Raw genomic sequence first — 27,793 nt, 5'->3', positions numbered from 1 at the left:
GACTGCCGTGCTATTTAGGATAAATAGCCTATATGGAAGTTTGGTAGCAATAATACACGCAAGTCTATGACACTTTATGAACTTCCTGGAACTATGCATAGCGTTATGTGTATAATGTCTGTGTGTGAATTGCCTATCGGCGACTTCTGACTTTCCGTAAGTCAAGTTTTCACGTCCAATTTCGTCGCGATTTCTTTGCCGATGAGGGTATCTCGATAATTCCACGAGAGAGGATTTAATGAACTACGGGATTTTCTGGTTCTCTGAAAGTGGAATTTAGTCCAACTTTTTCGAACCCATCTCGGTCGGACGGACGATTGCGTGGAAAAGGGTTCGTCAAAAATGATGGCGGCCCAGGACGATAAGGCCCCGTTTGATGATAGCAATAAACATTTGTAAGTTGATTTAATTTTACGAATTAAATAAAAATGACCATCATCACTTAGCACCATGTAATTTTAAAGTATCACCTATCAATTCATCATCGTATTTCAAAGATTTGAGTTGTGAGATGATGAAAAACATCGGATATGTTGGGTGATGTCAAGCAGGAAATTCGTTCACACCCATAATGCAGTTAAAATTGGTGTAGTCCCACGCTATCAAATTTGTGTTGGCGAGATGAAACGTAAACTTTTGTTAACTGTGTGTGCGTGAGTCCCTGCTTGCTCCCTGATTTTAAATTGGCATGCAGAACATTTAGTTTGGCTATTTCCTTTAAAATTGTTAATGTTTTATTTTAATAATTAAAAACTGTTGGCAGGCCAGGTCAGGCAGGACTCTGTCTCCGTTGCCATCTCAGCTCGGGGCAGTGCCAGTGCGAGTCTATTCATTTTTTCTATCACTCGGTATCACATTTGATTTGTAGTGACGGAGCGGAATATAACTTACTGGGCCTAAATCTTAACTATAATTACATTAAACGACTATAATACGGATTTATCCTACCATAGGCTGTATACTATACTGCTTGAAGTCTGTCTCAAGAAGCGCTTGAAGTGTTGCTCGTTGAGTGGAGCTCCACCGTCGCTAGTAGTAGTAGACCGAAGAGACAGAAGAGACGGGCAATCAACAGTGTTTGTCGCGTGCAGTCTCAGGTTCAATCTAACGTTCCCAGTGATAAGCACGCCCGCGGAAACTACCGCGGGTGTCGCCTAATGCGGGACTTACGCGCATATGCCGCCAGAGCCGTAGTGGCTCAGGCTGAATCACTACATTATTCCCCACTTAATGAGTTTGAAGCCTACTTCTAACTAAAACTAAACTAAAACTAACTTAAAACTACTCCCGTACCGCAGTGCGGGGTCACGCCGTTCCCGCTGGTGGATGGGTCAAGGACCCTCCTTGCCAGCACCAGTGAAGTCTTGGTCTTTCCAGGGGGCGGGCGCCTTTATCATACCTTACAACGTACTGTATTCCAAACTTTGGTACGGGAAATATTATTTAAAGTACAGGTAAAATGCACTGTAAAATGTAAAATGCACTGTATTCCACAATTTGGTATATTTAAGTACTAAATAGGATTCAAGTCCCGGAAATGTCCCAGGGATCAAGAACAGAAAGAAACAGAAATATACCAGTTAACCCTTACCGTGCCGGTGTCACGTGTAAATGACAAAGAATAGCAGTCCTGGCACGGGCGTAAGGGATTAACGGGGGCATTACAGGCATAGAGAAACAGAAATATACCAGTTAACCCTTACCGTGCCGGTAATACATAATGAAAAAGTGCAATACGTCTTGGCACGGGCGTAAGGGATTAACCGGGGCATTACATTAAATTCCCAAGGTGACCGAGCATGAAAGTGTGAGTGATCAACATAAACGATGAATGGCAATAAGTGTGCAGAAAAGGGGAAGAGCCCAATGGCTCCCCATTCCCCAAGTGCAGTTTGGATGGTACAATGTCCAGAAACTGGGCAGTCCCACATGAGAGCCAAACGGCTCCCTACAGGCAGTCCAAACGGTGCATATAGGAAGTATTAGAATGATAAAAGCAGATCACTGAAATCAGATGGAAAATGATATAGAAGGTGAAAACACTTCAACAAAATAAGATTACATTTTCTGGGCCACTCGGCACCCGGGGGCACAATAGCCACTACCGGCAAGTTCCTGATATCATTCAGGGCACCCAGGCCCACAACACCATCAAGCAAATCCAAAAGGCTCTTGTTGATCCAGAGGAATTACTCCAGAGGAATTACTCCCCCCAAACATGATCATATTCTGACTTATTATTGGAACCACGTAGTGTCACTTGGGAGATATCAAAAGCCGGCCGTTTTATGGCCTCGAACACACATGAGTGCTCTGTCTCCCTGTGGAAAGAATGCTTCCTAGTCAGCTCTTAAAGCGGAGCAGCTAATTCAGCATAGATAACTCCGCTAACCGAAGCAGGAACTTTTCAGTTTTATTTAATTGTTATCTATTCAGTTTAAAAACATCAACACTTAAAGTTCAGGAACTCAGAATGGACGATTTACAATGAAATTAAACAGTGTAAACAAAAGTGAACTAAAATATATATATTTAAGACAAACATGTTATTTCCTAGGAACAGGAACCGGCACCATGTCCTCGCGGACGAGCCGTTGTGAATGGCTTTGATAATGAACCATAATATATATACTTAACATGTTATTTCCCCCGATCAAACACGATCCGAGGAATCCAAAATGGGAGCCTGTGGGTGGGCTGGAAAAGGGAAAGGTCCTTACTCTGGAGCCCTGGACTCCCAACAACCTTACATCCTACCCGCTTCCCACTAGAAGGAGGCACCACGGCCGTCCTAGCGACTACCTGGACAAAGGGACCGACCGAAGAGTCAGGCGGGTCACTAACATTATTTACCTTGACAAAGGGACCGACCGAAGAGTCAGGCAGGTCACTAACATTAACTACCTTGTCCAAGGGACCGACCGAAGAGTCAGGCGGGTCACTAACATTAACTACCTTGTCCAAGGGACCGACCGAAGAGTCCGGCGGGTCACTAACTACATTAACTACCCCAGTATTTACCGATTGTAGGCCTCTCGGTTTCCAGATCGGAGATCGGCCTCGCTCTCCGATCCCTCCAGGTTTTCCGGAACACCAGTAGCCACGGGAGATAGAGGGCGGGCATTGGAAAGCATAGAAAACTCCAAAGACTTAACAGTCTTCAGTATTTCTTCTAACATACAATCGGTATTGTACGCATGCGTCTTAAGACTGGCGACTTCCTCTTTTAAATAGCCAATGTCATTCCTGGCCTGAACTTCAAAAGGCGTTGTGACCTTCCCCGGTCCTCCACGGGAGCCGGACGGGGAACATCGTGACCTTTGGAAACTGTTGGGGAACGATTTAGGGGATGGGGTTGCCTATGATGATAAATTACCGTATCATACCTGTCCACCTCCTGATCGTACATGCAAGTCTGCTGCACCTGCTGCCGAGAAGCCGAATACGTACGGCGAGCCTCGCTCCCATAAACAACACGTTGGGTATGTTGCGCCCACCTGATGGCTTCCAGGGCCTCCTCGACGGACTTCGGGCGCGTATTGAGAGCTGTTAAACCCGCCGCCTTATCCGTACAACCCTGGCATAACTGCAATACCATTTGAGTGCTGTCACCCCGTTGGTCCCACCCAAAAGCTTCAAAGGACAAAGCTTGGAGCCGATCGGACCACCCAAGAAGAGACTCCTCCGGGAGTTGGCGAGCCGTTCGAAATTCGGCTATGGCCTCCTCCGGAAATCGGGTAGCCCCAAACCGACGCCCCATCGCTGTTAACATATGGTAATAAGAATTAGTGCCCATATCCCTAAGGTTCGAAAAACAATCTGAGGCTGACCCCTCCAAACACCAGCCCAGTGCGTCCAAACACTCGCTTGGGCTCCACTGACACGATACAGCATAACTGGTGAACTTCCTGAGAAAGGAATGCCAACTTGTTCGCCCATCGTAATTAAGTGACCTCGGCAGACGGGGGGGCCAATCCCGGCGCCCCTGCGACCGGTACTCTCCCTGACCCACAGGTGAGGATTCCCTGGGAGGATACTGAATGTCAGGTCGGGATTCCCCAGAAGGGGGATATACATAATCCCTACGTGGGGGTTCCCTGGAAAGCGGACCACAATTACTAGAAGGGGATTCTCTAGACGGGGGATAATAATAATCCCTACGGGGGGGTTCCCTGGAAGATGGACCATGATTATTAGGAGGGAAATCCCTAGAAGAGGGATAACAATAATCCCTACGTGGGGGTTCTCTGGACGGGGATTCCCTAGGAGGATAAGACCTGTCGGGCGGGGATTCCCGGGACGGCGGACAGTCAACGGCCCTAAGCCGATACTCGGCTGTGGGCTCGGCTGGGGAGCTGGCCGGTTGCGGCGAGCTCCTCCCCTGCTGTTGCTCAGCCGTAGAACTAGCTACAGGCCCAGCTGGGCCTCCATCTGTAGGTTTAACTATCTTAGCCTGATAAGGCTCAAAATCAAATAAACGTAAAAGCTCCTTGGCTTCATGGAGACGGGGACACTGCAAAAATAATTCCTCTGTTAAGTTACCACATTGCTCCCTCCAACTAATAATTTTGCCAGACTTTGTTTTATCGACAACGGCCAGTAAAGCCTCCTCAGTCCCATAATTCACTTTAACCTTCTCTGAGGCCATAACCGGCTTTAAATCAGCAACGATTAAATAGCCAAATGATAAAATTAAATACACAAACACTCTTTCCTTCTTGCTTACTTAATAATACCCTACTTAGTTTCCTAATACCTTACTAAGTGCTTGACAGGTAAATACTGAAACCCTAAACCTCACCGAAAAAACACCGCGGAATTATCTCCACGGTGAACAGCTTCAGCGAGAGGGCCAAAACTAAACCCTCCTAAGTAACACTAAAGGACTACACTTAAACCGGCAATATACCTCACCGAAAAACACCGCGGAACTATCTCCATGGTATAATGCTCGGCGAGATGGCTGTACAATATTAGTAATGATGAAATGAAGATGAAATTAAATACCACCCACGATTTAACCCAAAATCCACAGATATCCAAAACAAGACTGACAGTCAAAAATCCCACTTAGGTACCTACCCAATCCTTCCTTCTTGCTTACTTACTAACGTACGTAGTTCCTTCAAGGAAAATACTTCTTGCTTAGACTACTTAGTTTCTTAAAGGAAAATACTTGCTTACTTACTTAGTTTCTTACTTAGTTTCTTACAGGAAAGACCTATTGCCTACTTAAAAAGTAAGAACTTACTTGTTTCTTTCCAAAATCTTACTTAGTTTCTTTCATAATCTTACTTAGTTTCTTACTAAAAAATTCCTACTTAAACAACCCTATACCCATAGTATACCTCACCGAAAAAAACACCGCGGAATTATCTCCACGGTAATAATACTTCGGCGAGAGGGTTGAAACTAATTTAATTATACTCCTACTCACTAATTCTACTCCTACTTAAACAACCCTATACCCATAGTATACCTCACCGAAAAAACACCGTGGAATTATCTCCACGGTAATAATACTTCGGCAAGAGGGTTGAAACTAGTCTAAATAGAGCCTACCCCTACTTAGAGTCTACTAAGTTCTACTTAACCGACCCTATACCTCACCGAAAAAGAACACCGTGGAATTATCTCCACAGTATAAAACTCTGGCGAGAGGATCAAAACTACGAGCACGACAAAAAACGGCTGTACAACTAGTCTAGTGAGTAGAAAAAAAACGAGCAAATTTAAGTACAAAAACTGACCGAAACCGATGTCGAAATCGAAATACGGCCGTAAAAATACCAACGAGTCCCTAAAAAACTATCCTACAACCCTAAGTAGACAAGAAATGAAAAAATATGAGCTTAGAAGGCCCTACGAAAAAAGTTCCAAAAATAAAAAATCCCTTCAACACACGAGTCAACGTATCCAAGATGGCGGCTCGGACATGTGTGCGACCACAAAAAATTATCCCCAAAACACCGAAATGAGTACCCAAAAACCGGAATACAGCACTGAAAATACTCTACGAGTCCCTAAAATACTAATCTACAGCACTAATCAACTACCAATAGGGAATAAACAAGCTTACAAGGCCCTACGAATGAAATTACGAAAATAGAAAATCCCTTCAACACACGAGTGAATACCGACAAAGATGGCGGCTCAAAAACGTGCGCGATAAAAAAAACTAGCCCCTACAGGTCCGAAAAAGAGCGATTACGCCATTGTAGTGACGGAGCGGAATATAACTTACTGGGCCTAAATCTTAACTATAATTACATTAAACGACTATAATACGGATTTATCCTACCATAGGCTGTATACTATACTGCTTGAAGTCTGTCTCAAGAAGCGCTTGAAGTGTTGCTCGTTGAGTGGAGCTCCACCGTCGCTAGTAGTAGTAGACCGAAGAGACAGAAGAGACGGGCAATCAACAGTGTTTGTCGCGTGCAGTCTCAGGTTCAATCTAACGTTCCCAGTGATAAGCACGCCCGCGGAAACTACCGCGGGTGTCGCCTAATGCGGGACTTACGCGCATATGCCGCCAGAGCCGTAGTGGCTCAGGCTGAATCACTACAGATTTGATGGAAATAAACAATTCCTCCATGGTATTTTTGATAAAATATGGAATGAGATATTTGTAGTAAAGCAAAAGTCTGCAATAGATCTAGATCTGGAGATTAGACCAACTTTGACCATGGATGCATGCTGTTGTTTGTATTTCCAGACGTAGACTCTACCTGATTTTTGTATGCATGACATAATTAAAATTACTTGCTCCAATCCTACTCCTAGGCTCCCCCCTTCTCTCACATGGTGCAACCGTAAGCCTACTGTAATATATCTACATCACCATGCAAGCTGATACTTATAAGCAGCATCTATACATCATGTAGGCCTAGTAACATAGTTGGTGTACGAGTCACTACGACGCGACGTGGACCAAGTTTTTTGTGGCTATTTTTATTAGCGAACTCGATTGAGATGGAGCTTATTCATGATAATATAAAATTTGGAAATCCTGGTAAACCAAGGAATAACTGAATTATTAGGAAACAAATGAAAGTCTGAATTAATTTGTAATAATTGATCGTAACATTTTGTAATAATTGATCGTAATATTTTGAAATAATTGATCGTAAGATTTTGAAATAATTGATCGTAATATTTTGTAATAATTGATCGTAATATTTTGTAATACTTGATCGTAACATTTTGTAATATTTTGTAATAATTGATCGTAAGATTTTGAAATAATTGATCGTAATATTTTGATGCCTTTCTCTGCTCCCATAGATGGCACTTTGGTGGTATCACCCGATCGGAGACGGACAACCTCCTGATCCAAAAACGACCCGGGACTTTCCTGGTGCGTGACAGCAGGACGTGTCCAGGCGACTCAGTGCTGTGTGTTAGGTAATACAGGGTTAGGGTGAGAATTAGAATTAGGGTTAGGGCCAGGGTTAGGGTAAAATGACAAAAAACTGACCGATTTTGCATTGGGACCGAGTTGTCCCGGGTTCGAGTTAGTCCGGATCCGATCTGAATATGAATGAGTTTTATTTCACCCAATTGGTCGTACATACCTTCGGTCCCATGCAGGCAACCTTTTTTCCCTTCCCCTCTCATACTCTGTTTGCACAGTTAAAGGGGAAGTCCACCCTGATATTATGTTGGTTTTGATAGAAGCAGAGAAATGAGAGGAACAAGTCAGTGACAGTTAGTTTTAGCAAATTCTCTGATTAAAAATAAAAAAGTAATGAATTTTTAAAATTCCGATCGATCAAACACAAATTGTCAGCACTGTTTTCTATTTTCCCTTAAGAAGAATTATATGATACATGCACCCTAAATATGATTAATATATTTTTCGATATAACACCGGTATGATCTGTTCCGGTCATATTCTGCTTCTATTAAAACCAACTTAATATCAGGGTGGACTTCCCCTTTTAAAGAGTAAAGGGTCAGGATTCACAACAGGTAATGTTGATTAATTTGGTCGTATGCTAACAATATTTACTGTCTATTTTACAGTGAAGTAATATCATTTTAGTATCTCATATTATGACAAGGAAAAAAAAAAAAAACCAGTTTGTGATACATGTACATGTAAATGATTAGATTTGTAGGAAGCTTGTACAGATTGAATCCATTAAACGTAGGCTCTAGCCGTTCATGTCAAATGAAAAACTAAACTATCAATTAACTTTGTAATGTATATCTAATATTATATATATCTCTCTCTCTCCCTCCCTCTTTTTGTATCTCTCTGTGTTCTTATCCTTTTCTCTACAGTGAAAATAGTAAGGTATCTCATTATATCATCACGAGGAAAGCGGATCAGTTTGTGATCGGTGATCAGATTTTCTCTACGCTACCTGACATTCTGAACTTCTACCGAGGTCACTATCTAGACACTACCGTCCTAGTCGAACCGGTAAGTAATTCTTCAGACTCTTCCAAGAATTTGTAGACGAAAAAATGCATTGACATAAAAAGAAGATAATATGCCGTTCTTGTATAGCACATCACATTATGATATGACCTCTCTATGGATATTATTACCCTAGCCTTAGCTCCGGCAACTGTAGCGCTCGGAGCATTCAAGGGATCAATCCTACCAGGTACCGACTTACTACACCTGGGTGGAGTGTGGCAAACGTAGTTATAATGTCTTGCCGAAGGACAGTGCTATGGTGGGATTCGAACCCTGTACACTGTGGTTCACAGTCCGGAGACCTATTCACTAGACCAAAAACCTCTATATCTATTCTGCTAGGGATACAGGGTCCTGTTTCATAAAACTTGTTATCAATAACGAATACTATATTCAGGCCTTAAAAAATAAATCATTTTTAGGGCAAGGCCAGTTTGGCCTTAGAGTACCTCATATTTTTAAGGGCACCAAGGCCAAAATATTTTTACAAAAAGGCCATCAAGTATGAGGCAAAAAAAAAATTGATTCTATTTTTGTTAGATGTCATGTGTATTTTATGAAACTTGTGCGGGATCAATTTCCCATGACTTTTAGCACCAGCTTCTTCACAGAATGTATAGAGGTCTACGGTACATACAAACAAGGCGGCGGCCCGCAAGCCTTAGGCTTAGATTAAGCAGCCAGGAACAAGGGGCAATTTTTTATTTTAAGTTGCCCCTTGCCCACAGGAATTTACCAGAGCAAGGGGCAATTTTCCAAAAACAGATAGGCCCCTAATCTAATTATAAGTTTAAAGATACAATGTTAATTTCATAATGTGAATAGGCCTAGAACGATCAATTTAATAACTTTTTAATCTTAACAATATGAACAGGAAAGATTGATTAAGAACATTAAACTTGCACATTAAACAGTATTTTAAAGTAACTAAAAATATTGATGAGCAAATGAATAAATAAATCGTCAATTTCACAAACATCGAAAGCCAGAAGGACTTGGCAAGTTTACCGGGTATCCCAAATCGAAATCGCACCTCACACGCAAACCTTCCGCCACACGCTCGGTAGAAGGAGCAAATTTGAAGAAATTATCTTTTTAACTGTTGTATAGTCTAGGCCTAACCAATGAAATAAGATGTAAAATGTCCTTAGACATTCGACAGCTGAAAGTGACACGCTCAGCTCAGTTGCGTAACGTGCGTTCACGAAACCAAAATCGTTCCTCGCACACACACTCTCGCCACTCTTGGTGGGAAGCTGTCGGCCTGGAAGTTTGCCAACGAAACCGATGCACCTTCGGAGATTCGCAGCGCGTAATTTTACCGGGACTCAAAACGTTCATCGTGGGAAGCTGGTGGGGTAGCTTTTTGCCAAAACGAAGCTAGGTCGGCTGGTGGCAAAATGAGAGTAACTACGATCGAGAACATCGTAGGTGTTCTTAACTTATTAATAAGATAATTCTAAATTCTATTTGAGATGAAATAATAAACTAGACCTACAAACAAACCTCGACAGATCTCTAATGACTATTTGAATGCTTGTTTATTTCTCCATTTGACGATTTGTTTTCTTGATCCTGGCCTTCGATTTGTACGTACGTACATGTACGTGCGTCCACAGCATGCACCATATCAAGTGATTGCATGAACGTGCGTACGTGCGCTAGCGCATAGCCTATATATAACAAAGGGCGCATTTTCACGGCACTTGCGCCTTATTAAAGCACTAAATACGAAGCTAGTAGAGAGCTCGTGGGCGGCAAACTGTTTGTGATTCGTGTATTTTTACTGTTCTAATAATTTAAGGGCGCATTTTCACAGAAAACAGTTGCGCCTTGCTGTCTAGTTTTAGAAGATTATGGGCGCAATTGGTGGTTTTATGAGCGCAAATTTCGAAAAAGGGCACATCCAGTTGGAAAAAAAGGCACGTCGGCCAGTTTGAAAAAAAAGGGCACGGCCTTTTTGGCCGTGAATTTATCTTTTTTTGGGAGGGCATCACGGCCAGTCATAGGGGCATCGATGGCCTGGTCGTCGATGGCCGTCGATTAATTTAAGGCTTGTATATTTCTATAACAAGTTCGCTCTCAACCAATCAGATTGTCACAATTTCAGTGGCTTATAACAGTTATTGTAGCATGTTATCGATAACATGTTTTATGAAACAGGGGCCCAGTGCAATTTCCTATTGTACAGGGCCAAGTTTTAATTAAACTTGTTATCAATAAAAAATACTACATTTTTATAACAAATTCGCTCTCAGCCAATCAAATGCCATGATTTCAGTAGCTTATAACAGTAAATGTACATGTAACTTGTTATTGATGACAAGGTTTATGAAACAGGGCCCACAACCAAACAACATAGGAAGGACAAGTTTCCGATGAGGCTATGTACATCTACATGTAGTATGGAAACTTTCTCTTGAAGTGCAACAACCTTCAGGCAGTAGTGTTGTTACTTAAAGGTACTATGTCCCATTTGCAGGCCAAAAAAATGAAAAAGTTAAATTCCAACTGCATTTGAAAGATAATACTAATTTAGAACTTCCCTAAAACAGGTGGGGCTTGAAAATGTCTTCAAGTGGGAAAATAACGACTATTAGTTGTCAAATCGACTTTAGGGCTATAGAGCCCAAAAGTTATAGTCTTGATTTTCAGACAATTGTACCTAATGGTCATACGTTTTATGCTGCGCAAAGATTCAATCAGTTTAATCTTGGCCATCACGAGAAGTGGGTTATTGATGTAGAAAAATGCTCATGTACCCTTTACAACTCTTATCATGTATGTTCTTACCAAAGAAGAAAAAAGCCAGTCAGTCACTCAATAGTGTCTGACAGTGAAGTCTAGCAAGTAAACAGGTTTCCTTGCAAAATTTGAATATGAGGACACTGCTAACATTTAAATTTCACAGATAGGACATACATGACATATTCATAATTCCTGCAAAGTTCTACAGCATTTGAGGTTGGCTGCAAAAGGGACATAGTACCTTTAATTAAAGACTTTGGTGAGACTGAATAAATACTATATATACATGTACAGTATATGCTGTATTACTTCTTGAGATGTCACTTCCAAGAATATTAAAGCAACAGTGATTTATAGCATTAATATAATGACAATAAAACGGTGCTTATGAAGTGCTTCCCACCAAAGTCTCTAAGTGCTTTTTCATTAAAAACTTCACAATTGATACAAACATAACAACACAGAAATTTTCCCTTCTAAAGGTTCCTGGTATAAATTTCTTTCACTGGTGTAAATGTATATTCACAAAGATCATTAAAAGGCACTTAAAGTAACAGAAAATGAGAGAGCACATACATGTCAGAGCCGTCGCTTCTAAGAAGCACCTCTTTACTGAGTCGATAAAAAAAAGTGTCATGTCAGTACTTTCCTCATGAATCTGAACCATCGTTGAAAGGCACAAACATGGCACTGTCTCAAGAAACTTGTCATCAATAACTAGTCACAATAATGGAAGCTACTGAAACCATTGCATTGTATTGGCTGTCAGATGAGTTGTTTAAGAATAGAAGACTTAATTTTTTTAGCAGGCCGTATTGAACTATTCAATTCAGTGTGCCAATTAAGTATTTGGCTGAGCTAAGTAAAAATTCCTAACCGAAATCATTAATATAATCGTGTCTTTTAAGTGCAGACAACAAATAAAAGGGAAAGCAGAATTTTTTGTTAAATTGATCCAATAGTTTCTTTGTGCACAGGACAAATTTAAAGTATCAATTTATCAAATAACATTGAACTCTCCACGGAAAACTAGGAATCAATTTGAGTTTCAGTTTCAGGGATCAATTGTATTTATTTTTTAGATGCAAGCTCCATGAAGTAGGATTGCTTCATCAACATATGATGTTAAAGGGCAAGTCCATCCTAATATCATTTTGGTTTTAATAGATGCAGAGAAGTGAGAGGAACAGGTCAGTTAATGTTTGAGCAAAATCTGATTAAAACTAAGAGAGTTGTACATTTTTTAAATCGAGATGAATCATATGCAAATTGACAACTCTGCGACATATCACTCCCATTTGATCTGCACCCCTCCAAAAAAAAAAAAAAAAAAAAAAAAAATCAAAAATCAGAATTTTCTATTTTTCTCTATAGTTATTGCAAATATGTTTTTATACAACCCCTGTATTAAACAAATCTATTACGTCATCAATCAATAACTACTGGTAAGAAAATGAAATTTATGAAATGTGTGTACAGAGCGAATTGGAATTTGTCTACTATAAGACCACCTGTCTACAAAGACCACTCTCTGTGTTTCCCTTGGGCGGTCGATATCTAGACAGGATTGAATGTTCATTGCACATGTACACACTCATACATGTTTCCATGATGTGGGCACTAATCCGGTCCATCTGTATTCTTTTATGCACAGTTTGTACATGGATGTACACTACATGGCCTCATTTTCATGTAATTTCCTTACTTGCCAAGCAATCAAGCATGGTTCTTTTGTGTATTGTCCAGGCAGTGGGGATTCCCCTCTCTGTCTTTTTTAAAGCAGCATGGGACACGCCCATGGCATATTTACAACCTTTCATAAAACGGGCGTTAATCCTACATCTCTCTTATCATGGAAATCACCTTTGTTTCTGTTTCAGGTGTAAATTAAGGACTCGTTTGTACACATACCAGTTTCTTTTTACATGTTTGAGGACACACACGTTTGTAGGAATATATAGCATTCTGTGGACGATATGGAAATTTACTACATAACTGTGGACCTTTAATATACATATGCTCTCTATGAAGTTCAAGGAAATCCTAAACAACTAGAGTCCCAGATGCTTGAAAACTTAAAGAATAAATAGACGAATAAGTACTTTTCCAAAAACTGGACATTTCTTTTCTGGTGTAATTTGAGGACTCGTTTGTACACGTACAAATGTACTAGTACACGTATCTATTTTTTGAGGACAAACACGTTTGTAGGAATATAACATTCTGAGGACAATATGGAAATTTACTGCTTAACTAAGAACCATTAATATACATTTTCTGTGCCAAGGGAGCACCTAAATAAACACCCCTTTATACATGTACAATGTCAAAGGAGGTGCACACCCTCTTATTTCTTGTTTGTTCGATCTTATGTTTGATCCTATGTTTGACCTCATGTATGTTTGATCTCACTCTTATTTTTATTATTATATATGCATGATTTATTGAATAAAGAACAGATGTATAAGTTGTGTGTTTATTATAAGCTTTGGTAAATATTTATTTAGTCAGACTATGGTGCGCTTAGAAACACCAGTATTAAGCGCCTAATGAATATTGTGTATTATTATTATTATATATTTACAAATATATATAATATGGAAGGCCCCCAAATTTTAAGTAATTTACAGGGTTTTTGAACCAAAGAACTCTTACATGTAGTCTGTGTGTTGTCGTCAAAATGAAGGTACGCCCGGTACAATGTTGTCCATGGTTTGTAGACAGATATGCACAACATGTACATGTACATGTACATGTACCGGTATGTGTGACCTGACACATCACACCCTGTTCACACATGATCTCCTGGCTTTGGCATGATTTCCTATTGCTTAGTGTGATGTCTCAAGGTTCTTCTTTAATAGCGAGTGTGAACAGATCCCTCTCATTAACTGCACAACCCTGAAGTAATCAGGCTGTGTGCCAAAACGGATTAATGCTCAGCGGAAATTAGTCTACATGTTCATTGGAAGTGTAACGTTAGACTTACTGATAATATCCTGCTGCCCTCGTTTGGCTGTCTGAGCCTCTCTCTCTCTCTCTTCCTCTTACCTCCCTTTCTTTCGCTCTCTCCTTATCTACAGTGTACCGGTATGTCTTTCTCTTTCCCTCTCTCTCCTTATCTAGATGTCTTTCTCTCTCCCTCTCTCCTTATCTAGATGTCTTTCTCTATCCCCCTCTCTCTCTCTCCTTATATAGATGTCTTTTTCTCTTCCCCCCTCTCTCTCTCTCTCTCTCCTTATCTAGATGTCTTTCTCTCTCTCTCTCCTTATCTATCAATTATGTCTTTCTCTCTCTCTCTCTCTCTCTCCCTCTTTCATATACATTTTCAAGTTAATGCATTGACATTTTTCACAATGTGAATGGGTCATGTCAGTGAAAGTCAGTGTTAACAGGATCTGTACAAGTCACTGCGTTAAACTTTATTTAAATTCACCTGAATTTACATTTTCAAGTTTATGCATTGACGATGTTTACAATGTGAATGGGGCATGTACATCTGTTATGGTACAGTACACGAATGTACATGTAGATATGCATACACCTTGTGACCACTTCACACTGACATTTTCAAGTTTATGCATTGACTATGTCTACCATGTGAAATGTGAATGGGGCATGTCGATCTGATATGATACAGCACACGTACACGTATGTACACGTAGATACACCTTGTGACCACTTCACACTGACATTTTAATCCTATATTAATCCTAACAATGTTCGTTCCTCCTCTACCTGCCAGTGTCCCAAGAACAGGATGGTTCAGCCCCCTCCTCAGCTCCCAGTATCATCACCACCGGTAGGTAAAGGGGGATTCCCCCACCCTTCCCCATCATACCTTGCATGCATGGAGCATCTGTGAGTGTGTGTGTGTTTGCATGGCATGTAAATGGCTTTCTCATTGGCTATCAGGCTATCGCATTGGGAAAAATACTTTTCTGTTTGTGGGAGCTATTTTATGATTTGGTGCTGCAAGAGCAATTTTCTTACAGTGATATTGAAAGTATTACATCGTTTTTACCAGAGCATTTTTTTCAATTTACATAAGCACCCCCTTTGGAGCTTTCAATTATCAAGAGTTAATTTGCTCACTGTTCCTGGGGTTTTTCTTGGGTGTTTTTTTGTGATTTTTTGTTTGTTTGTCTTTGCTGGGCTACTCTGATTAGTCTGCAGACACAGACTCTCATTTGATACTTCAACACAATTTCATAAAGTCTTGAGCAGAGCCTTCATGTATACGTAGCTTGGTCAGTCTCTGGCTGCATGTAAAACACAGAGCCTTTGTGGAGCACTAGACCATTCAGTCTACATTCATCATAGAGGCTGTTCACACCGGCAGAGATAGCGCGCGCTATCTCGCGCTATCTCTGCGGTTTGGAAGGTACAACGTCGTTTCGGTCCGCCCAACAGCAAGCCACGGTGAGCCAAATCGGCGTGCCACTGGAGCACCTCTTGGGGGTGGTCCACGAGAGATAGCGCGTCTAGCGTGGGCTAGAAAAAAGGGGGTGCTACGATAGACTGCGCTATCTCATTGCGGTGTGAACAGCCTCATAGTCTCTTATAAAAATAAAGATCTCATGCCTTAATAGTAATTGTTTCAGCCACTGTTATGCACTAGAATTTGACTTGAATTCACATTTATGCAATTATCTTATGAAATTCATGTAAAATAGTTTTAAAGCAAATGCCTTTAATTTGCAAATAAAACAGTTCACCAAAGACCTTCTTCTTTCTTTTGCTGCTTTTAGTTTAAACATCTAATGTGGCTATGTTGTGTTTTGCATGTCTCGTGCTATTAATTAAAAAAAAATACATACCATATGTGCATACAGGTATACCCCGTATTATGAAATTGTGCGTGCATGCATTTTTGTTTGTGTGGCTTGAATAACATGTCTGCAAAACGTTATAAACGGTACATTTATTGTAAGAACTTGGGAAGCTCCAGAAAAAATGCATCGAAAGCTACAAGCACACTTTGTTTCCTTCTACATTTTTTCTTCTTTTCGCTATTGCTAGAAGTAACTCAAAATTGCTGAATTAAGAAATAAAACACTTTTTGATGTACAAGTGCACATACTTCATCAGCATCTTCATCACCATCCTCTTGCATTATTGAAGAAAAACACTCTTTTTTCAGGTGCTACCTGTACAGTAGATATGTACTTGTCCAGAAACAATCAATCATTTTGATAAATGGAAATATGACTACCGGTTTATTTTGGTAAGAGTATTGGTTATCAATTTACAGCTTTGATTTAACAGTACAAGTAGAGTATGACACAGAATCTTTTAAGCGGATTATTTGTTCTGCATCAACCCCCAAAACAAAATAGAAAACAAATCAATTATCAATCGTATCACACCTAAGGAAAAACTAATCAATTGCCTTATAAATTAACCAATTCAGTAACTCTTTTAAAAGCTCTGTTTTGTTTAGTTACAAAGTTTGTCTTCTTGTCTGTATTGCCAATTTGAATAAGAAGCTATATAATAAACTCTGAGAGCCCTTGAGGAAATCTGTATTTGTTGACAAATATTGTTGCCATGGATGCACAGCACAATGCTTAAAACATGTTTAAAAAATGCCTAGTATCTGCTTTTATACATGTACTGTAAGTGCATTTAAAGGTACTATGTTCCTTTTGCAGCCAACCTCAAATTCTGTAGAACTTTGCAGGAATTATGAATATGTCATTTATGTCCTATCTGTGAAATTTAAACGTTAGCAGTGTCCTCATATTCAAATTATACAAGGAAACCGTTTACTTGCTAGACTTCACTGTCAGACACTATTGAGTGACTGACTGGCTTTTTTTCTTCTTTGGTAATAACATACATGAAAAGAGTTGTGAAGGGTACATGAGCATTTGTCTACATTAACCCACTTCTTGTGATGGCCAAGATTAAACTGATTAATCTTTGCGCAGCATAAAACGTATGACCATTCGGTACAATTGTCTGAAAATCAAGACTATTACTTTTGGGCTCTATAGCCCTAAAGTCGATTTGTCAACTAATAGTCGTTATTTTCCCACTTGAAGACATTTTGAAGCCCCACCTTTTTTAGGAAAGTTCCGAATTAGTATTATCTTTCAAATGCAGTTGGAATTTAACTTTTTCATTTTTTTGGCCTGCAAATGGGACATAGTACCTTTAACCTTTAAAAGCATTTTTTAAAGTTATTTTTTTTCCTAGCTTAATCTGTTGTCTTGCCATCATGCCTTTTGCAAACCCGGATCTGTAGTATCTGAGATTCGGAATCTAAATTCTGAAGCACACAATTCTATTAATATGTACATTATTATTCTAGGCCTTATCATTGCATCGCATGTGAATGTATGTGTATGCATGGAACCTTTGAAAATTTCATACAAATATTTGCACAGGTCCGATTCTACTCTGAGATTCTGATCTTTTCAGGCACATTGCAACACACACTCTATATTTGCATGTACTTGTACATGTAATTGTGCTATTTTGGGCTGCGGTTATAATGTCAGTGTTGCAAAAAATCTTTTTTTTTTGTTCTTCCTCATGTGATGATGTCATAGGTGAATTCCCTTGTCGTGTACTGAGATCTACATTGTATATTTAGCCCATACAGTTTAGATGTAGACATTCTAGCATAAATGTTACATGTACACGAATAAAGTTCACGCCTTTGCTTTTTTTCATTATTTTTTCATTAGTATTATTATTCTTTGTTAAATAATATTATATCCTGCATCAAAAATTTGTTGGCTTTTGATTGGTTGAGAGCTCGTCACATGACCAAAAATATTTGAGCTATTTTTAGAAAGTACTATATGAGAGTACTATTTTGGTTTACTATTTGGGAGTTGAAAAAAAAATGTGAATTTTTTTTTTTAATTGAATCAATTTTTTTCTTCAAATCTTAATTTAATGAAAACAAAACATTTTAAATCTTTTTAGATAAAAATTAACATTTTTTTTGTTCCAAATTTTTTTTTCTTCCCAAAAATGTTTTTTTTTTTTTTTTTGTTTTAAAGAAATTTTTGATGCAGGATATAAAACAAATATACCATGCCTTCTATACGAGGTACTGGTTAAACTATGGGCCTCGGTGACTCCAAAAGTACCATTTGCTTCGGGGCTGCGCCCCTCAGCAAATAGTACTATTGGAGTCACCTCTTGCGCATAGTTTTAACCAGAACCTCTCAAGACAGTGTATATTTGTATAATATACTGCACACCAAGCATAATAATAATATACTGCACACCAAGCATCTAGACCAAGAACTAGATAGTTTATTCCTCAGCACTACATCCTGACTTATGGATCCTGCTGAGTATCGTCGTAGAAGTAGAAGTATTACAAATTAAAAAAAAGAATTGTGGCAAAGTGAGGATTTAATGTTGCTTGAAAATCATCTTTGTGCATCTTTATTTTTCTTATTTTTTCATTTGCTTTGTTTTCTAAATCCTTTACCTCAACTCATGACCCAACTCTAAATAGCTAGAAAACAGATTTGTGTACATGCACATGGTACCTTTAACCCTTTCATGAAATTTATTTTTATAAAAAAAGGGTTAAATTGATCACATGTTGTTTTTCAAATTGGTAACAACAATATTTTTCTTTTAAAGCTAAGTCGTTCAAATAAAATGCAATGTTTCTGAAAACTTAATAATGCATATTAGTAATATTTTTTGGAGAAGTTAAAAAATTACAAATTTTATAGAAAATAACGATCTTGAACCCCACAGCATGTCGTTAATTTGAGAATTTTAAGGCTCACAATCCTTTTGATGATTCCTGGCCTGTAACCCAATGTGGTCAGTGAACAACAATAGGCATGTAGTGTATGTGCAGACATTTGTGCCTTTTCTTTTCATAATGTTGCCCCTACATGTACATACCGAGCACCAATTAATGTACCGGTATGCATTCTGGCTATTGAAATACAATTGTTCATAACAGGTGAATGAAATAATTTGTAAATGGGCATTTAACAAAGATTTGTGCATTAAATTTGATTACGTTACGAAAATGTTCAATTCATACATTACCAGCAAAAAAATATATGGGGGCTCAGGGCGCAGTAGCCACCAAAATGCCAAAAAGAGCCCCCAAAAGTCATAAAAGGCCCCCAAAAGGCCCCCCAAAATTTGCATAAAGTTCAATGCAAAACAAATTTAAGATTGATGTTTTCATGCAAGCAAGCTTGAAAAGTAGCCCCCGAAATGTTTTAAATATGTTTTTCCCTGACTACCAATAAGCTATTAAACTGTTTTGTCTTTTGAATGGTCCAGTTGAACGAGAGAAAACCGCCCACACCGAACCCGGATGTTCCTCCTGTCACTCCTATACCGCCACCTGCCATCGTCAGCAATGCAGAGAGATTCAGAGTTAAATATGACTTCTCAAGTGAGGTGAGTACTGTATCCTAACCCTAAACCTAAACTCTACCCTACGGTTGCTGGAGCCTAGTTAAATAGTTACCAGCCTAAACTGTAGTTAGTTACCAGCTAGTTAGCAGCTAGTTAGCAGCTAGTTAGCAGCCTCGCTAATCCTCAGCAATGCAGAGAGATTCATAGTTGAATATGACTTCTCTAGTGAGGCAAGTATCTTAACCTTAACCTTAAACCTACGGTTGCTGCAGCCTAGTTAAATAGTTACCAGTCCAGTTAGTTTTTGGCTAGTTAGCAATGCAGAGAGATTCAGAGTTAAATATGACTTCTCTAGTGAGGTGAGTATCCTAACCTTAACCCCAACCCTATGGTTGCTGCAGCCTAGTTAAATAGTTACCATCCTAGTTATATTACCAGCTAGTTATCAATGCAGAGAGATTCTGAGTTAAATATGACTTCCCGAGTGAGGTAAGTATCCTAACTCTCTTAAACCTAACCCTATGGTTGCTGCAGCCTAGTTTAATAGTTACCAGCTAGCTAGATATAATAATATTAATTAATTAAAACAATTGATAAATGGGGGAAGAGTAAGGGGGAGGAGTATAAAGTATGTGCCTTCCAAGAGGGAGGCAAACAAATGAACTTAAATGTATAATGGTCATTTAGAGTGAAATGCAACACATTTGCATGGAAAAGTGGGACTTCTATCAGTTGCTACGGGGATAACAAAAGCAGGAGTTTTAATATGGTTGCTTGGCAGGATGTCTTGTGGTCTATGGCACCCGGAACTTTCAATTTCAAGCCCATGTGTGGTTGGAATAGCATCTGTTTGGAGCCAGAAGGGCATTAAATCATGAATATACAGATGTACTTTAAAGCCCCACGGCACTACTAGATACTTGCGCCCTCTATATAGCAAACAATGCCTAATCGGTGCCTGTTGGTCCCCCATGATCCCCTTTTTGATGAGATAGCCACCTGTCCGTGACCTTGCAGAGAGGTCTTATCCCCCCTGATCACACTAGTGATGTACTTTAACATGGAGTTAATGTCCTTCTGGCTCTGTCTGGCCAGGTGATATGTTCAGGAAGGTGTTTCACAAAGACTAAGATTGACTTTAAGTTGGACTTAACTATGGCAGGCTGCCATGCCACTAGTTCCTCTCACCATTCCTGGCATTGTTTTCTCAAGGGAAGTACCAATCTTTGTCACAAATCTACAGAATTTACATTTTTTGATAGTTCATTATTGAAGGGAAAAAATATTATCTAAAGATCATAATTGAGGGACCAATGATTTGAGGAGGGAGTTGGCTCAGTCGGTAAAGCGTCTGCCTGTCGAACCAAAGATCCCGGGTTCGACTCCTACCCAGGTGGATGACTGAAGCCTGCGTTGTGTGTTAACGTGCCCCTTCCCTTGTTCATAGACGCAGGTTATGTCAAGTGGAAAACACTCCGTCCCTCGGATAGGACGTTAAATGGAGGCCCCGTGTACAGGAGAGTCACAACCCTTGCACATTACACTATGAACATGACTGACAATGAGAGCGGACAAAATATACAGTTCCTCAGGTAGACAAAGGAACATCCCTTCACTGCTATTATGTAAAAATGTGTAGAACAGGTGTCACATGCATATTCACCTTTTTACATAATAGCTGTGAAGGGATGTTCCTTTGTCTACCTGAGGAACTGTATATTTTGTCCGCTCTCATTGTCAGTCATGTTCATAGTGTTAAGAACCCATTGCACTAATCGTATAAGAGTAGGGGGAAACCCCGGTGTAATGGTCCACCTGCATACCCCAACCAGGCCGAGTATACGGCATCTGCAAGAATCTTCAGTATTGAAGGAGGCAGATTATCTCGAAGAAGAAGAAGAAGAAGAGAGCAAACAGTGGCGTGAATGGCCTGCCATAATTAAAGTCGATCTTAGTCTTTGTGAAACACTCCCCTGTTCCTTCCTATGTAGCTTCAAAAGCAGACTATTCAAACATAGAACAGGAAAACAACATATTCGCTGTAAACGATTCTGAAAGTCACTCTCTATGCAACACTTAGCATGCTGATGTACTTTTCTATAATCTAATAATCATACATAGCAAGAGAACTTGAATTTGAAACTTGAAAATAACAAATATCAAAACATAATTGAGCAGAAGAAACATGTCTGATCTACCTTGTACCTTCCAGGATGTTTATAAGCACTGTTTGTTTTTGTATGGGAATTAGTAAAACCGTGTTTCCTTGCAACCGTTTCCTTTCCTACTCAATGATTGATTAGTCTGTCATTTAAGACTCTAGAATTGGAGGAAATAAATGTTTGAGTTTGGAGGGATTTGTAAGGAGCTCTTTCGATCCTGCTAGACACACAATCGTCTGTTTGAAACTACATGTAGGATGTGTACTCATGTAATATTTTCAGGTTTTTGAATTGTATGTTTCTTCTTTTTTTTAACAAATTGCTCATAAACTTCTGTTGTGAATAAAAGTGCAGAATCCATACAGTGCAGAGGCATTTATTTTTTTTCTATCTTCTGCTTTTTGTCTTCATATCCAGGATGCATTGCAACATAAAAAGAACACCACCTTATTTTCCCCTCTTGTTGAGGGAGCTCTTTTGAGTTTTTCTGTGGCGTAACACTGTTTGAGTGTTTGAGATCTCTTTTCTGTGCTGATCAGACCTCGCTAGTAACATTAACAATTTTTTTTTCATGGCCAGATCGCTCATTGTTCTTTTTTCTCTCCTTTTCCTGCTAGGATGCCGATGATCTACCGGCACAGAAGAACGAGATTCTGACGTTAATTAATCGAGACGAAGCTGATTGGTGGACGATGCGCAACTCAAGAGGGCAGGAAGGCCAGTTCCCCGTACCATGGATGGAGGCTGTAAGCAGAAAATAACAAAAGAAAATTATTCAGGATTTGTTTCTTTTCCTGTTATCATGAGATTTGCACTAAAAATGAAATGATGTACATGGGGACAAACAAAAACAAAAACAACAAAATTATCATGTGTGAGGAGTACATTACAGTATGAAAGTTACAGAATGAAGAAGAACTTTAAGACACTTTCTATAGAAATTCATGATTACAAATAGTTGCATTTCAAGTTTATCCTTTGGTCTGTCTTATACGATATCTCATAGGTTTATTTCACTTTCTTCTTCTTTCTCCTCGGGTATATCCCTCTGTTTATTCAGGCCTCAACTCCGTTGGGGGGGGGGGGGGGGGTTGAGTGATTAGTTTTGAGTGTCGATGTGCATTACATCACTCTTTAATATTTTGAAATTTTGGGTTGTTCTGACTGAGAATTCTGAGGGGCGTCTGTAAAAGAAATAGTGTTGCACCTCAGTTTATTTTCATCTAATTGAATATGCCTTTTTTTTTTTTTTTCTTTACTCATCTTTCTCCATCTTTCTTTCTTTGACCTCTGATCTTCCTTCTATTCTCCAGCAGCTGCCAGTTGAACCACCCCCAGAGGTATACCGCACTGTCACATCGTACGGTAGAGCGACGCAGAGAAGAATTCCCAACGCATATGACACGACACAACTTAAATTTGAGGTAGGTACCAGGTGTTATCCACATAACTCATTCAAACCAGAGACCAACACCAGTCTGACTGCAGTTCATTACCCAGAATGGCTAGGTTTCAGTCAGATTGGCATTCTGACTTCTGGTATGGTATCAGGGCTTGCTCCAATGCATTACACACTGGGTGCTAATAGCGTGCCTTTGGGAACTCCAGAAATAAAAATACCAAGGGGGAAGTCCTATCTGACAAGGGTACATACATGGCACATGGGTGATATATGTCAATGTATCTTATTAGAATGTTATACCTAAAGGTATACTGCACTGTCACATCATATAGCAAAGCAGTACAGAGAAGAATTCCCAACGCATAATATGACACAACAAAACTAAAATGTCCATTTCTGGAGTTCCCCAAGGCACTAAGTGTGTAATGAAACAGGTACCTAGATAACATTTTAAACACCATTCACCACCAGTCTGACCGCAGAAGGAACCATAAAGTACCTTACGCCAAATGGCTAAGTTTCAGTCAGATTGGTATTCTGACTTCTGGTATGGTATAAGGGTTTGCTCCAGCGCATTACACACTGGGTGCTAACAGCGTGCCTTGGGGAACTCCAGAAATGGAAATACCAAGGGGGAAGTCCTATTTGGCAAGGGTACTTTATAAGGGTGATGAATATCTGTCAATGAGTTAAAATACTTTGTTCTTTCTAGTCCATTCCCCCTAGTATGCTGCAGATTCCATTTACATGTACTAGGTTTGGACCAAATATAGATAATTTTTGGCAGAGAATCCTTTATTCGTCCTCTCCTTCTGTAAGATAAATATTGGCCTATGAAAAGGCCCCTTCCTTGAGCTTGGAAGTAAACAAACTTTCCCTTGAAAGTGACTTACTTGAAACATTTTTTCAATTCATGCAATAAGTCTTCTATTCAGAGCTACGATACAATGACTTTAAATCCCATCCCCCTTGTTTGCCACACTAGACCCAGGTGAGGTAAATGGGTACCTGGTAGGATTATTCCTTTAAATGCACTCTGCGCTTATTACGGCTGCCGGAGCTAAAGCTAGGGTAATAACTTCCAGAGCTCTTTGGAAGCACATAGAGACGTTATATAATGTGATATGCGCTATAGAAGAACCTAATATTATTATTATTACCATGTGCGTCGACCAATAGGCCTTGTGCATTATTGTTCCAATTATCGAATCGAATGATTGTCCGCTGCGCTGGTCCTCCCGTAGAGTATAAAACACTCTTACTTACACTAGTTTTTATCACCTGACGAAGTGTTGCAGTGGCGCACGAAACGTTGTGATCTTTTAGATCCCTTATTGACCACATTGCGAGACAAGCGAATATCACTAGCGATATTATTTTCGATATTATTATTAATTTTTTTTTGCAGAGAGGAGACATTGTGAAAATAATCAAACAGCATATGAGCGGATACTGGGAAGGAGAACTAGTCAAAGACGGAACTCAAGGATTCTTCCCATTTACATTTGTAGAACTCCTTCCCCCGGAGGAAGCGGATAGAATAGGACAGAACGCCAGTCAAAACGGCATGGAAGGCAACAACTCTCTTCTGAACTGAGCCTGGACTCTTATCATATTATTTTTGTCGAAAACCGCGACTTGAAATCGCTCAAGGAGAGAAACGTATGAACGTGCTCCTATATTATGTGTATAGTAATCATCTATAATGAACCAAGAATGAATAGATTTGTAACCGTGCAAGGAGTGATTGTGTGGAGCACTGAAGTGGTGGCAGGAGTGGGATCGTGGAGGATCAGGGATCAGGAATGGGATCAGAAACGGGATCAGGAACGGGATCACAGAGGATCGGACAGGAGTGGGATCACGGATGATCGGGGATCGTTATGTTGCCATTGATAAAGACACGCAAACGGGAGTTTCAGTGTGAATCGCATCACAATTCACCGACAACGAACTTGATGGCATCCTCGATGTAGCAACGAATGAATCCCGCATGCAGCGAACTTGTGATCTAACCTAAAGATCACGCAGCATCATGTCGATAAGATATTTAGAACAGCACGTGGTCCTGGCTCGGACGTGGAAAGTGCGTGGATGACTTTTCTTTATGGGGCGGTCCTTGATAAGTGCATGAACGGAACGTGCATTGTAGAAGGACCAATCCTGGAATGCAGAAAATGAATGCAGATTTTGTAAGCCACAGCGATAGGGGATCATGCCGAAAGTGAATGCAGGAGTTGAATGCAGGAGCTGAATGCATATGAAAATGTCTTGTAGCAGGTGGATACCCAATCAGTGTTGACTCCCATGAAAGCCAAGCTTATGTGTCTTTAAGTTGCGTCAGGAGTGGGATCGTGCATGTTGAGAGTGTTACCACTTAAACATAGCACAAAGCAGAGGGAGTTCCTTCCCAGGCAGAGTATGTCTACGGAAAGAACAATGATGATCAGCAAAGGATGTCACGAGTTGGATCTTGCAGATAGTGGATCATGGCCAAAGTGAATGCAGGAGGTGAATGCAGGAGATAAATGCAGGAGTTGAATGCAGAAAATGAATGCAGATCTTGTAAGCAACAGCGATGGTGGATCAATGCCGAAAGTGAATGCAGGAGTTGAATGCAGGACGTGAATGCAGGAAATGAATGCAGATCTTGTAAGCAACATCGGTAGTGGATCATGTCGAAAGTGAATGCAGGAGGTGAATGCCGAAGATGAATGCAGAAAATGAATGCAGATGTTGTAAGCAACACCGATACTGGATCATGCTGAAAGTGAATGCAGGACATGAATGCAGAAGGTGAATGCAGAAAATGAATGCAGATGTTGTAAGCAACAGCGACTTCAGGAGAAGCTATTCCATGAGCAGTTCATCCGCACCACCTGCTCATTCATGGAAGCAACTTGATCCTGCCACAGCGGACGACTTAAACTTAACGCCATTACACGAAAGCCAAAATATGTGTATGGACGGTTGCATCTTGCGCCCTCTTGTTGTTGTTTTTGTCCAGTCCTTCAAGCTCGTCCTGACAAATAACTTATTGTATATCAAGCACTATGTAATTAATTGTACTTTGCCAGAAAAAAAAGTCTTACTGATTAGATTTATATGTTACCTAAAGCCCACTGCACACTATACGATACCCGTTTCACAAAGCCTTTTTTCAATGACAAATGACAAAAATCAGTGACAAATCTGTTGATAACCCATCAGAAGCAAGGATTTCAGCAGCTTATAACAAAAACTGTCATTTGTCACTGATGACAAGTTTTGTGAAACGCCCCCCTGAATTCCAGATAGTCAAAGAAATGGCAATCTTCCTGTTAGCTTCTAAATAATGATATAAAGAAAGGTGACAACCGGAATTGGAGCATTTGAGCTTTTTAGTGAGCATAAAAGCCTAATCGCCTTCAAGTCGTTGATAAGCACACTACTGGTCTGAAGTCACAGTTTTGAGCCGATTTAGCTTTTTTTCCTTCAAGAAAGCATTAATAAGATTTTATTAATCATATGACTACTCAGAACCTCTGTAATTGAGATTTTACAAGTTGAATGTTCATATCAAATGCTCTTGCAAAGTCTTTCAAAAATTGGATGGTAGTCAGATCGTATAGTGTTCAGTGGGCATTACAATCAACGGGAAACTTGATGACACATGTGTACCTCTATAACGTTGTCCGTATTATGCCTATGAAAAGACGGAAAAAAAAGCCCTACCGGCTGGTTTCTTATACAGTTAACAATCAGATTATTCATACACCTTGTTAATTTGATGTTATTTGTGTTTTTTTAAACTCAAGAATGAAAAGTGGAATGGTTGAATTTGGGTCTTTGTAGAATACTGTGTAGATGGAACTTGAATAAGACACATTCTCAGTAATCATCAATACTGTAGGGATAAATAAATGTTCACATAATAATAATAATAATATTCCGCTTATATAGCGCTTAATACAAATGTCTCTAAGCGCTTTACAGATAAACTAGTACCCCGATCATTGGATTCAGTGCTTGCACTTACTAAAATAATTACACAATTTGGTATGGGGATGATTAACAGCCTTTTCACACACAGCTAAAATTCATCGTATCCAGAGATGATTAGTTTAAACGTGTTTAACTCAACAGTTTTAAACATGATTATAGATATTTTCCCAGTGTGAACATCGTTTATACAATGTTGGGATAGATACGAAGTCGCGATTCATACGCCCCTAAAAGCAGGCTGCAGATAAGAAGTTCGTATCTAGAAAGCTTGACATTTTGTGTGTGAAAGGTTATTCGTGTTTAAACGTGTTTCAGACGTGTTTAAACTGGATGGAGCGTGCACTTTGATTGATATGGCATGACCTTCAATGCGCAATGGCACTACTGCGCATTTTACGAGCAGTAGTTAATCACGAAACGATTAACGATCGCACCAACATTTCTGTGTGTGAAAGGCTCGTGATTAGTTTAAACACGTTTCAAACACGTTTATACTAATCATGTTTATAGAATTTTAGCTGTGTGTGAAAAGGCTGTAATTTAGTTGTTAACTGTACAAGATACAATACATGTAATTGGAATTTACCCTAATCATGAAGACTGACTATGAATTTAAACAGTATCATGACAAGGAATTAGATATCTATGAAATGCAGTCAATAGATATCTATGAAATGCAGTCAATAGATATCTATGAAATGCAGTCAA

The 27,793-nt window shown here is 39.6% G+C and overlaps 1 protein-coding gene across 3 annotated transcripts; it reads left to right on the top strand.

Annotated features, from left to right (window-relative positions):
* On the top strand, positions 1–26,795 carry LOC115927221 (crk-like protein). Of its 3 annotated transcripts, none has more exons than XM_030992754.1 (8): positions 1–395; positions 7,288–7,407; positions 8,290–8,431; positions 14,925–14,981; positions 19,460–19,579; positions 22,317–22,445; positions 23,016–23,123; positions 24,510–26,795. In XM_030992754.1, the coding sequence occupies exons 1-8, from the start codon at positions 343–345 to the stop codon at positions 24,696–24,698; spliced, it is 918 nt and encodes a 305-aa protein (XP_030848614.1). In that variant the 5' UTR covers positions 1–342; the 3' UTR covers positions 24,699–26,795. The 3 variants fall into 3 exon arrangements, with proteins under 3 accessions (XP_030848614.1, XP_030848613.1, XP_030848615.1); XM_030992753.1 differs by having other exon boundaries at positions 23,013–23,123; XM_030992755.1 differs by lacking the exon at positions 14,925–14,981 and having other exon boundaries at positions 2–395; positions 23,013–23,123.
* Positions 26,796–27,793: the final 998 nt, after the last annotated feature.

Source organism: Strongylocentrotus purpuratus, unplaced genomic scaffold, assembly GCF_000002235.5.
Source record: "Strongylocentrotus purpuratus isolate Spur 01 unplaced genomic scaffold, Spur_5.0 spur5_scaffold_20, whole genome shotgun sequence".
NCBI lineage: Eukaryota > Metazoa > Echinodermata > Echinoidea > Camarodonta > Strongylocentrotidae > Strongylocentrotus > Strongylocentrotus purpuratus.
The sequence above is the reverse complement of the archived record's forward strand: the minus strand, read 5'-3'. Positions and strand labels throughout refer to the sequence as shown.

Bases quoted from the DNA above. Each gene is read 5' to 3' on its own strand.
- LOC115927221 (XM_030992753.1), top strand. From the start codon at position 343: ATGATGGCGGCCCAGGACGATAAGGCCCCGTTTGATGATAGCAATAAA. The intron at 14,982-19,459 runs GTAGGTAAAGGG...TGAATGGTCCAG, and splicing joins TCCCAGTATCATCACCACCG to TTGAACGAGAGAAAACCGCC. The intron at 23,124-24,509 runs GTAGGTACCAGG...TTTTTTTTGCAG, and splicing joins CGACACAACTTAAATTTGAG to AGAGGAGACATTGTGAAAAT.